The 13,117-nt window shown below is 36.7% G+C and overlaps 1 protein-coding gene across 19 annotated transcripts in view; it reads left to right on the top strand.

Annotated features, from left to right (window-relative positions):
* The window catches only part of ASH1L (ASH1 like histone lysine methyltransferase), a 207,762-nt gene that overhangs the window by 156,147 nt on the left and 38,498 nt on the right, over window positions 1–13,117 (top strand). For all 19 annotated transcript variants that reach the window (XM_086393216.1, XM_086393204.1, XM_086393214.1 and 16 more), the window contains 5 exons: window positions 6,589–6,662; window positions 8,319–8,364; window positions 8,477–8,585; window positions 11,004–11,210; window positions 11,336–11,482. In XM_086393216.1, the coding sequence (XP_086249342.1) occupies window positions 6,589–6,662; window positions 8,319–8,364; window positions 8,477–8,585; window positions 11,004–11,210; window positions 11,336–11,482 (583 nt within the window). The remainder of the gene's footprint in view (window positions 1–6,588; window positions 6,663–8,318; window positions 8,365–8,476; window positions 8,586–11,003; window positions 11,211–11,335; window positions 11,483–13,117) is intronic.

Here is a 13,117-nt window from a genome sequence, read left to right as displayed (position 1 = left end):
CCCTGGTCAGGGAACTAAGATCCTGCCTTCCAACTAGTGCAGCAAAAAAAATTAAAAATAGAACTGCCGTGTGATCCAGCAGTTTCACGTCTGGGAATATATCCAAAGAAAATGAAAACAGTAACTCGGAAAGATGCATGCACACACATGTTCATAGCAGCATTATTTACAACAGCCAAGATATGAAAACAGCCTAAGTGTCCATCAAAGCAGGAATGGATAAAAGAGTTGTTGTATGTATATCAAAGTATAATACATGCATGTGCACACATAAACACAGTGGGATATTATTCAGCCGTAAAAATGAGGAAACCTTGCAGTTTGCAACAACATGGTGGACCTTGAGGGCATTGTGCTAAGTGAAATAAGTCAGACAAATACTGTTTGATCTCACTTTTATATGGAATCTAAAAGTGTGTGTGTGTGTGTGTGTGTGTGAGTGATAGAAAAGGGGATGACAATATGTGTGGTTACCAGAGTTGAAGGGTTGTGAGAAGAGGAGTGGGAGTAAGTGGTCAAAAGGTACAAACTCCTAGTTACAAGATACTTAGGAACTAGGGATATAATCAACAACATGATAACCATAGTTAACACTGTTGTACATATGAAATTGTTAAGAGACTAAATCCTGAGTTCTCATTGCAAGGAAAAAATGTTTTCCTTTTTTTTTCTTTCTCTGTTTACTGTCTTTGTAAGAGATGATGATGCTAACTAAACGTATAGTTGTAGTCATTTCACAACATACATACTCAAACCATTATGCTATACACCTTAAACTTTTACAGTGATATGGCAATGGCACCCCACTCCAGTACTCTTGCCTGGAAAATCCCATGGACGGAGGAGCCTGGTGGGCTGAAGTCCATGGGGTTGCTAAGAGTTGGATCCAACTGAGCGACTTCACTTTCACTTTTCACTTCCATGCATTGGAAAAGGAAATGGCAGCCCATTCCAGTGTCTTGCCTGGAGAATCCCAGGGACGGGGGAGCCTGGTGGGCTGCCATCTATGGGGTCGCACAGAGTCGGACACGACTGAAGTAACTTAGCATAGCATCTAAATTATATCTCAAATGAAACTAGAGGAATATTAATTAATGAACCAAGCCACAAAAAAAAAAAAAAAGATTGTGTTTAGGAAGAAGAGAATTCAAAAAACTGAGGAAAGATGATAATATTGCTTAGTAGATATTCCTTAAAAGGAAACAATTAGTGGATATCTCAAAACTTAAGCCATGGAATATATCTTTTCATTTCATTCAAAAATTTAAGACTTGCTCTTTGATCAGGCAGTTTTCTAGATGCTTGTGATACATCAATAAACAAAATAGTAAAGATCCTTGCCTCTGTGGAGCTGACATTCTTCCAAAGGGGAGACAGAAATCACAATATTCCTGTCTTTCTGAATCTCACCTGTTTTTCCTCAGGCTGATAAAACCAAAAACTTGAATCCTTATCATATTTTGCTTAGTGAAATTTAAACAGTTTCATCTTGTATCTTTTATCATTGTTTATAAACCCTTGGGCACACATTTCACTCAAACAAACACTACCACTGCAACTTTTCTTTGGATGGCATTGGGATCATTTTCATAGAATAACAAAGGAAAAATGAGTAATTCTAATCTATTTATAGAGCAATATTATAACCTAATACTCAGATTATATATAAATGAGCTGAACTTTTTCTGAAGGTCAGTCACCTTATTTAGGGGACAAAAAAGGCCAAGTTTTTGTCAGATTTTAAGGTATCTTGAAAAGAGGTAGAGCCATTATTACCTCTCTCCTTTTTATTGAATAACTCCCTCTCCTTTGGTTTCCTCGTTTGCCTAGCTACTTGATTAACAATAGAATGCTTTTGTGAAATATTCTTCCTCCTATTGTTCATATCTTTTTCATATTAGAATTGGTTTTATAAAAGAAATCATCATGGACCTTTCCCTTTTAGATTTCAAGGTCAACACAATCTCCTGTCGTCTCTTCCTTAAAATGACTTTTTTGGCCCACAAAATGAGTTTTATTTCAAAGGGAAAAAGTAAAGAATTTCTTTGCTCCTTTTCTAATATTCAGTGGCAGGATTTGAGATCTCAAGGTTCAAGTATACAATAAGAAAAATCCACAAAAGATATGATTTAATCTAATTTTCAGGTGAAAGTAATTTTTTTTTCCATTTTAAAAATGAGGATTAGCTAAAACAGTATTTTTTTCAAATGAGGAACTCCTCAATATGTTCTTCTCAGGTATCCTCTCCAGCAGAATTTGACAAAGATCTTTTTAGGTGAGTCTCACATATTAAAAATGAATTACCTGGCTTTGGTTTCAGACATATTAGAGGAAAGTAAAGACTGTCTCATCATTTTTTTCCCCAACTCTTAGTATATGGATTAGAGAAAAGTCAAGGTGAAAGTCGCTCGGTCATATCCAACTCCTTGCAACCCCATGGACTGTACAGTCCATAGAATTCTCTAGGTCAGAATACTGGAGTGGATAGCCTTTGTCTTCTCCAAAGGATCTTTCCAACCCAGGGATCGAAGAGAAATACAAATAATAAAGAAAGGCAACATATAACATCTGTGGAGCTGTTTCTAGGAAAGCTCAAAATGTTGGACAGTGGGGAAAATTGTGTTTTTAAAGTTAGTTGAAATATGAGACTTCCCTGGCTGTTAAGACCCTATGCTTCCACTGTAGAGGGCATGGGTTTGATCCCTCATTGGGGAACTAAGACCCCAGCGTGCTATGTGGCCAAAAAAAAAAAAAAAAAAAGCTGACATGAATAATGGATGCCTTTCTTTCTAGAAAGAGAAAAGTATTATTTTTAAATGTTCAGAACTTATACTCTGCTCCTTCATACTTTAACAATCTCTTCTCTACAGAAAATACACTAAGAGTTAACCCTTTACATCAAGGGATTTGTCCTATCTTCTGAGAGCCAATTTTGACTTGCTAAAAAATTACATTTATTTGATTGTTGTTAGAAACAGTACATACTCATAAAAATTCCTAATGTAGAAAGATGTGAATTGAAAGATAAAGTTCCCCTTCCCAGAAACATACTAGTTTAGCATATACCCTTTCAAACTCTTTCAAATACATATACATATATATATATATATATATGGCTTATTTTTTCCTGATACTTTGTTACCAAATTTTTCAGCATACAGAAATTTGAAGAAACTGATCGCAAAATATCCCATCACACAAAAAAAATCCCATCACCTAGGTTTTGTCATTGATATTTGCCTGATTTATCATGTATTTATCCATTTGTTGTTCCATCCTGTTTTTGGATGCACTGCAAAGTAAACTGCAGGGACTGATATACTTCCAGCTAAATATTTCATCATAGTGTCAGAATCAAGATCTCAGTGTTTGTTTATAGGGTTTTTCTTTTGATTTGAATTTACCCTCAATAAAATCCACAAATCTTAAATGTACTTTTGCTCAATTTTTAAATTTTTTCCTACTCCTCTATAATCCAGACCTTTCTCAAGAACATTATCATCATTCCAGAAAGCTCCTTTGTGCCCTTCCTTAGTCATTCCCCACCATATTTAGCCACTTAATGGATTTTTTAAAAAAAAAGTCAGCCCTAATATTGCTCTAATATTATTCTGCAACTTGGAAGATAAGTTTTCGTGTGAGTAAATATATACCTCACTTCATTTAACAGCTGCACATTCATTATTTAAATACACCAAAGTTTACTTCCTTGTTGTACTTTTTCATTACAGACTTTGTAGTTACACACTCAGCTTTGGTTCCCTGTCAAGAGATGGACTCCAGTCTTCTACCAACTGTAACCTCAGACAGCAGCTTGTTATATTAACCTCCATAAGTTATTTGACTTAGATATAACTATAATCCATATTGCTCTGTCATCAGATTTATCAAATGAATAAACTCACTGTATTACATGTTAACATGTAATTGCATGTTAACAAATAACATTTTTATGGAAAATCAGTTCAGTCGCTCAGTCATGTCCGACTCTTTGCAACCCCATGAACCACAGCACGCCAGGCCTCCCTGTCCATACCAACTCCCGGAGTCCACCCAAACCCATGTCCATTGAGTCGGTGTTGCCATCCAACCATATCATCCTCTGTCGTCCCCTTCTCCTCCTGCCCTCAATCTTTCCCAGCATCAGGGTCTTTTCAAATGAGTCAGCTCTTCACATCAGGTGGCCAAAGTATTGGAGTTTCAGCTTCAACATCAGTCCTTCCAATGAACACCCAGGACTGATCTCCTTTAGAATGGACTGGTTGGATCTCCTTGCAGTCCAAGGGACTTTCAAGAGTCTTCTCCAACACCACAGTTCAAAAGCATTAATTCTTCAGCACTCAGCTTTCTTTATGGTCCTACTCTCACATCCATACATGACTACTGGAAAAACCGTAGCCTTGACTAGATGGACCTTTGTTGACAAAGTAATATCTCTGCTTTTTAACATACTGTCTAGGTTGGTCATAACTTTCCTTCCAAGGAGTAAGCGTCTTTTAATTTCATGGCTGCAGTCACCATCTGCAGTGATTTTGGAGCCCAGAAAAATAAAGTCAGCCACTGTTTCCACTGTTTCCCCATCTATTTGCCATGCAGTGATGGGACCGGATGCTATGATCTTCATTTTCTGAATGTTAAGCTTTAAGCCAACTTTTTCACTCTCCTCTTTCACTTTCATCAAGAGGCTCTTTAGTTCTTCTTCACTTTCTGCCATAAGGGTGGTGTTATCTGCATATCTGAGGTTATTGATGTTTCTCCCAGCAATCTTGATTCCAGATAACTCCCCCCTATTTTTTTGAGGGCAAGTTTATTACGTTTTCGTCTTAGTCTGGATGTGGTAGTAACTTTCCCCAGAAATTTTTAATGAGAAAAGTGACTTTATTTTACATTTTTACAAATCTTCTCGATGTCTAGCTAATATAGGACAGTTGGATTTTCTAATCTGTTTTTGCATTCTATTTGTTGTGATGTTATTATGGTTTAAATATATGAAGAAATCTGACCTCACATGGGTAAAAAGTTGTCAAAGAGAGGAAGATTTAATAATTTCACATAATTGTAGATATTCTTTGATATTATAGCAAAAATTAAAAATGTTCCTTAACATTCTAATGCTGGAGTATGAAATCAATGGATTTTTTTGTATTGTTGCCTTAAAATCCAGGTCTCTCTTCTAAGTTAAATAGATTTTTACCCATGTATGATTTTATCACTTCATGCATTAGACATTGGAAAATATTAATTCACTGAATTACATTGCTCTTCCATTTCCTGTATGTATCCCTGACAATTCATATTTGTGATTTGCCACTTATTTCATGAGAAAAACTTAAGTATTGGAAAACAGAATCTCCTGATAATTAGTAGACACAAGTTTTGCAAAATTTCAGTGTTCACTTCAAACTAAAATTTTATCATTGGAAATATATTTTCAGTTGGAGTTCTTGAAGTAACAAGTTCACTGGATTTATTTTCAGTTCCTAGGTTAGAATAACCATTGTCTGTCAGTTCTTTTAAGTAAAAATGTCGTTCTATTAAAAAAGCCAACTGGTTCGGCCCACCATTCAAATATTTGCACAAGTGCATTTCCTTAAAGTAACCATCATACCTTAGTATATAGCAGAAGTGCTTTATGCATACTTGCATTGTGTCATGCAGAATAAAGATTTTGGTTTGTGGGTCAAGATTTAATATTTTTACTACTTTATCAAGAGCATTCTTAGATAATGCCGTATAGTTCATTTCTACTGGTTTCGTTCTAATAGAGATTTGTGCCACATGCCTTCATTCATACTAAAAGTACAGCTTTACCCACTATTCCTTTTACCCCATTAGTACAAATGTCAGCATAATGAAAATGCATATAATATCTTAGTTGTGTTACCAAAATAGTTTTGACCTCTCGGATCCCTTGGGGTAAGCAGAGCACACTTTGAGAACTGCTGGTCTGGAGACCATGATAAAACACGTCCAGATAACAAGGAAACATCTAAATCCTGCAAGAAGTGAGTTGAGCATCATAGTGCTTCATGAACAAAAAGATCATGTAGAGTAAAGAAATTGGGGGGCAGGGTGCCTCTTTATGGTAGAAAGGGGCTTTGAAACTGGCTATAAAAAGTAGTAGTATTTCAACAGGTAGGAAGAAAAATGTTAACAGATCATAAATTTACATGTAAATACTCTTGAGTTATTTAAATTCAGAGTTTCCTATTTTGGAAAAATTTTATACTCCTTTTGTAGTTAGCCTTAAATTATGTACAATAATGGAGGAAAGATAATAGATGCTCTGGTTAGTGACTTTAATGATTGACAAATTCTTAGTATTTAGTGTGCTTCATAATGATGACTTCTTTTGCAGTAAGTTTGCCATGCTAGTTGTTTTATATAAGCTAAAATTAAAACATCTTTAGCATATACCACATGGAGCACAGTGGAAAAGAATAGCAAAAATTAAAAATTGGTGATGGAAAATTCATAAAATTTAACATGAAATGTTTATTTTTTTTACTCAGTGCATGTTAAAGCTTGTGGCTATTTGACTCTTTGTATAAAATAAATACTGAAATGGATAGTATTGTTTTGTTTCAGGAAAATATCTAAGGCAAAAGAGAATTGATTTTCAGCTTCCCTATGACATTCTTTGGCAGTGGAAACATAATCAGGTATGAGCTTATCTTACCATATTTCATTCCTTTTTTTTTTTTTTTTTCAGTTTTATGTGTTTATTTATTTTTTACTTTACAATATTGGTTTTGCCATACGTTGACATGAATCCGCCATGGGTGTACATGTGTTCCCCATCCTGAACCCCCCCTTCCACCTCCCTCCCCCGGTATTTCATTCTTAAGTGCTAAATGGGGGAGAGGGAGATGCAAGTCTTTTTCTCTGCCTCCTTGTTATGCTCTCATCTTAGGAAATACAGAGAAGTGTCCCTGTGAAGGTCAGAGACTAAGAAAAATGAATTTGCATCCATATTTAATATGACCTATTTGCCTTTACTCATAACTTCAAAATAGCAGTAAGTTCCTGCTTCCTTAGGAAACCTTCAGTTATTATTCTGGACTTTTATTCTGGTAGCAAAGATTCTGTTCTGTAAGAATCCTGTTTGATGCAGGTCTCAAGAGAATTTAGATGTACTGCCAGCAGCATTAAGAAATTTCAGGCTTTATTTTCGTTGGCTCCTTCCCATCAGTTTGGAATTTATTTTTCACATACAAAAGAGAGTCTTCTACCAAAGGAAACAGGGAAAATATTTAATACTCTTGTACTTTTAAATATATTGGGAACTAAAACTGGGAAGGTGCTGTTTTTCTTTCTTACTTACCTAATTGAAGTTGCCCCCAGTAATTTTTATATTTAGCAAAAGCCCCCAGAATCCATATTGGGAACTACCATTGGGAAATAGAAGTAGTCATGCAAATGAGGTAAATAGGCTCCTGAGTTTTGCCAAAATTCCACCAAAGTTTAATCTTGGAAAGCCAAAAGCAGTGAACATTCCCATCTGCATTCTCTTCTTTGATGGTCTGTCCTGAATTTTAAGAGGGTCAGTATGTTAGATATTTGTCTCAGAGAGTTCATAACAATAAAGGAGATAGTGTTTTGACTCACTGTACCCACTGAAAAATGATGGTGGGATTATTCTTATAGATTAGTACACTTTAGCTTAAACAGCTTAAACCAAGCTCCTGTTTGTTTCTTTGTTTGTTTTTTGGTACTGTCTTCTATAGTAAAACACTCACAGACTGACTAATACTTTTTTTTCATAATGCATTCTTTATTGCAGTATGAGAACACCATTATCCTGCCTGCCATCTCCCCTTTGTTAACTGAATTAATTGCCTTAATTAAAATGTAAAATGTGTTTTCCTACAATAATCATCCTGAAAAAGCCAGGATACTTATCTTTTTCATATCATATACCTACCCTACCCATCTGAACAAGCCCTGTGCAAGTTTTCCTTTCTTTTCATAGAGGGAAATAAAGTCTTAATTTATCCAAATGAATAGCTTTAATCTGCAGTGTGATAATCATTTAAATCTGTCCAATAACTTGCTGAAGAAACATCTAACAAAAAATACATTTTCTTTAATCTACTTATGATTGTTTCTGTTGAATATAGTTCTCTTACCCTGATCTGGTAAGTCACCTTTTATTCCAGGGTAAAAAGTGATCACACCTCAAATGTATCCAACCCAGAAAGTAAGTGTTTCCATATGGGCAGAGTACATAGATAATTTCTTTATTTTTAGTGATTTATACTGTTTTCTGGCATTTGAAGTTGAATGCTATATCGGGATTTTTCTGTTTTTTCTTCTAGCTGTACAAGAAACCAGATGTCCCACTATATAAAAAAATTCGTTCAAGTGAGTAAAATGAGAGCTGTTTTTTCTGCCTCCATACCATCAGTGTTCTCAGCCTGGCACTTAAAAATTACTCTATATGTTCACAAACTATTCTTTGTTGTCTTCTCTCAAGATGTCTACGTTGATGTCAAACCCCTTTCTGGTTATGAGGCTACCACTTGTAACTGTAAGAAGCCAGATGATGACACCAAAAAGGGCTGTGTGGATGACTGCCTCAATAGGTACTGTACTAAACTAATTCTGTAAGCCCAGGCTTTAAGATCTGTAAGATGCTTCATTTAGGGGAAGTCCCTGGTGGTCCAGTGTTTAAAACTCTGTGTTTTCACTGTCAAGGGCCTGAGTTCAATCCCTAGTTGGGGAACTAAGATTCCACAAGCCACGTGTGGCCAGAAAAAAAAAAAAGACTTCATTTAAAGGAAAAAGTTAAGTAGACTCTGATATCCTCTCAAGAAATCAAAAATGATATATGAAACCTAACTGATGGACTGTCTTGGTCTGCTTGGGCTGCTATAACAATCATAGACTTAAATAATAGAAATATATTTCTCACAATTCTGGAGGCTGGGAAGTCCATGGTGAAATTGTCAGCAGATTCAATGTCTGGTGAGGACCTACTTCCTAGCTTATAGACAGCTGCCTTCTCCCTGAATACTCACATGGCCTCTCCTCAGTACATGCTCATGGTAGAAAGATACTTCTCTCTCTTCCTCTTCTTAGAAGGCCACTAATCCCATTATGAGGGCTTCTCTGGTGGCCCAGTGGTAAAGAATCCACCTGTCAATTCAGGAGCTACAGGAGAGGCGAGTTTGATCCCTTAGTTAGGTAGATCCCCTGAAAAAGGAAATGGCAACCCATTCTAGTGTTCTTGCCTGGAGAATCCCAGGGACAGGGGAGCCTGGTGGGCTGCCATCTATGGGGTCGCACAGAGTCGGACATGATTAAAGCAACTTAGCAGCAGCAGCCAGTATTCTTGCCTGGAAAATCCCATGGACAGAGGAGCCTGATGGGCTATGGGGTTGCAAAAGAGTCAGACAGGACTGAGAGATTAAACAACAACAATCCCATTACAAGGTTCCCACCTTCATCAGCTAATAAAACCTATTTACCTCCCAAAGCCCCTACTTCCAAATAGCATCACACTGAAGGCTAGGGCTTCAACTGAATTTTAAGGGGACATATTCAGCCCAAAACATGGGCTAAATAGAGTAATAGGAAGCAACATCATCTAGAGTCTTATGTACTCAGGTTTAAATCCTCTTACTGCTATGAGACCTAAGGAAAGTTCTTTAACCTCTCTAATAAAAATAATACTAGTAGAAGGGGGAAACTAAGTTGGTAGACATTAGGGTATAGAAGATATATTAATACACATGATGATTGAGTCAGTGATGCTAATGAGAGATAGTAAGGCTGTTGTCAGAGATAGGAAGTGTGAGTTCTCAGTGAAATTGAGATTTCAAAGTGAAAATGTCTAATTGAGACAAAGGATTCTATCTCTATTAACCTAAGCAGATACGTAGCAAAGGAGAATTAATGAACTTCCCAGCAGTGTTCCTTGTTCTAGATAGCTTTCCTAGACAGATAGCTGCTTCTCCAATTTTGATCTCTAGTCAGCTGTCCTGTGGGCTGAGGGAATCAGTGTTTTTGCTTTAATGTGCCAGCTGGGAAATTCTACCCTTAGTTCTACCTCCTTTAGTTACTGACATCTAACTTTATTTCTAGTGCTTTCGTATTTCATCAGTTTACTATTTGAGAGAATCATATGTCCTTAAAGTTGTTTAAATGTGCATTTCTTTAGATGCTAACATTTCTGTGCTTTTTTGTATGATATTTTATTTATTGTCTATGAAATTAATATAGCTGCCTCATTGCTTATTTCCTTTCTTTCCTTCAGTAGTTCAGGAAGTTGTTGTTGTTTAATTGCTTAGTTGTGTCTGACTCTTTTGTGATCCCGTGGACTATAGGCCACCAGGCTCCTCTGTCCATGGGATTTTTCCGGTAAGAATACTGGAGTGGGTTTCCTTTTCCTTCTCCAGGGGTTGGGTCTTTCCCAACCCAGGGATGGAACCAGAGTCTCCTGAATTGGCAGGATTCTTTACCACTGAGCCACCATGGAAGCCCTCGTATATTCTTAGTATAGAAATAAATATGTTAGTGTTTCCCCAGGATGCTGAGTGGACAATTAACTTATTAATTTACAAGAAGCATCAGTGTTTGCAACTTGACTTGGATATTTTCAGTATTATTAACTTTTGAATTTAGACATTATTACCTTGTTAATAACTTTATTAACCAACCTAACCCTATTAAAATAAAAATTAATTATATGCATTTTTTTGGCTGCACTGGGTCTTAGTTGCAGCATATGGGATCTTTTAGTTGCAGCACATAGCATCTTAGTTGCAGGATGTGGAATCTTTTTAGTTGCACCATGAGAAAACTCATTTGCAGCATGTGGGATCTAGTTCCCTGACCAGGGATCAATCCCAGGCCCCCTTCATTGTGAGTGCAGAGGGTTAGTCTCTAGACCAGTAGAGAAGTCCCTTTGAATTCATTTTTTAAATTCCTATTTTAAAAAATGGGTTCGTATAGATGATATGTAGTGTTAATTGACATGTAATTATTCCTTTTCTTTCTAGAATGATCTTTGCTGAGTGTTCCCCCAACACTTGCCCCTGTGGTGAGCAGTGCTGTAACCAGAGGATACAGCGGCATGAGTGGGTGCAATGTCTAGAACGATTTCGAGCTGAAGAAAAAGGTTGGGGAATCAGAACCAAAGAACCCCTAAAAGCTGGGCAGTTCATCATTGAATACCTAGGAGAGGTTGTCAGCGAGCAGGAGTTCAGGTACAGTGGTAAATCATACTCCAGGAAAATGGCAGAGGTACCAGATTAGAATGGAAAATGAAATATTTGAAGTTTACTTTCGACTTAATCATTAACTGGGTTTTAATCATTTCTCTCCTCTTTAGGAACAGGATGATTGAGCAGTATCATAATCATAGTGACCACTATTGTCTGAACTTGGATAGTGGGATGGTGATTGACAGTTACCGTATGGGAAATGAGGCCCGATTCATCAATCACAGCTGTGACCCAAATTGTGAAATGCAGAAATGGTAAGAAAACAGGGGAAGATGAACCCAGCAGAGCAGAAAGCATTGAGGACATCCTGAGATGTATCTTAATAATCAGCTTATACAAAGCAGCTCAGGCAATTCTCTGTTATGACAGATCCTCCCAGGTAGAGAGTAAGCTCGTACTGTTTCTTCACACTTCAACCTATCTATTCCCAGAAGAATGTAATATTTATTTATGTGTGTATGTGAGACATATATGATAATACCTACTATTTATTGACTGCTTACTATGTACCAAGCACTGCTACATGGTTCTTATATCCATACATTTAGCATGTTTATCACATCCTCACTGGATTTGTTACAATGATAAGTAAAGATAAGTGAGATAGATTAGAATCTAACTTAGAATGAAAAAAATACATCTAAAAAATAATCTCACCTTTTGACATGGCCCATACAGAGTGTGTTGTTGTTGTTTAGTTGCCAAGTTGTGTCCAACTCCTTTGCATCCCGATGGACTGTAGCCCGCCAGGCTCCTCTGTCCATGGTATTTAAAAAATAAAATTAAAAAAAAAAGAATAATTCAGAAAAGATAACACGATAGGGGAGGATTCTAAGAAAATGAGAGAGTTGGAAGCAATAAGAATCTATCTCCCTTTAGACAACTGCACTAGCAGAATCTGTCTGATAAAACTGTTTGGAACTCTGGAGTCTGTTGAAGGCTTGTAACGTCCAGGAGATGTTTCAGATGATCAGTTGTGATTTGTTTCAGTCAATTTGAACTCTTAACTCAGTAGAGCTACTCATCCCTACCCCCAGCCACGTGGCAGGCAGCTGTGCAAGTACTCCTGGAATAGCTTGCATACAGCTTGCATGTGCTAGGGCGGATAAAAGGGGCCCCTTTCTCCAAATACTGAATATCTGTACTCTGATTACTGATTCTGATCACAGAGGTGCACATGAAGCAGGCAGCCACTGTTGTACCTCCCATTGTTGCCAGTCCCTCTCCCTCCAGCTGTAGCGACTTTCAGGAGATTTTAAGGTACCCTCTTTTGCCCACCTTCATTTTTCATTTTTCGTCTTTTAGGACAGAAATTAAAGACTTAAGACATGTCAAAACAACTACATATGTTGGGAAATATGGTCAGTGACTACACATATCCAAGGGAAGGATCAGAAAAGACATAAGACACTAGGTTTACACTTGAGGCTAATCCTTGAAACAGGAAATTAATAATAACAAAAAACAGCGAATAGGAAAGGGGAGAATCTAATTCCCGAGCTAGCGCATTACTCGATTCAGATGGCCAGTGTTCAGAAAAATCACAAGGAATATAAAGACATTAGAAAATGTGGCCCATTCAGAGAAAAAAAAAAAAAATTCAAAAAAATAATTCAGAATAGTAATTCAGTAGAATCTGTCCCTAAAATGGGCTAATGGCAGACACATAAGACAAAACTTTTAAACAATTGCCCTGATGATGCTCAAAGAACTAAAGGAAATTGTCATGAGAAAGTCTTTCATGGGAAAGTCATGAAACTGATGTGAAAAAAATGAAAGTATCAATAAAGAGATAGAAAACCTAAAAAGAAACCAGAAAGGAATTCTGGAACTGAAGAAGTACAATAATTGAAATGAAAAATTTACTAGATGGATTCAGAGGCAGGTTT

The sequence above is a fragment of the Bos grunniens genome, chromosome 3 (assembly GCF_055505025.1).
Source record: "Bos grunniens cultivar Pamir isolate PY7600 chromosome 3, Bosgru_T2T1.0, whole genome shotgun sequence".
Taxonomy (NCBI): domain Eukaryota; kingdom Metazoa; phylum Chordata; class Mammalia; order Artiodactyla; family Bovidae; genus Bos; species Bos grunniens.
The sequence above is the reverse complement of the archived record's forward strand: the minus strand, read 5'-3'. Positions and strand labels throughout refer to the sequence as shown.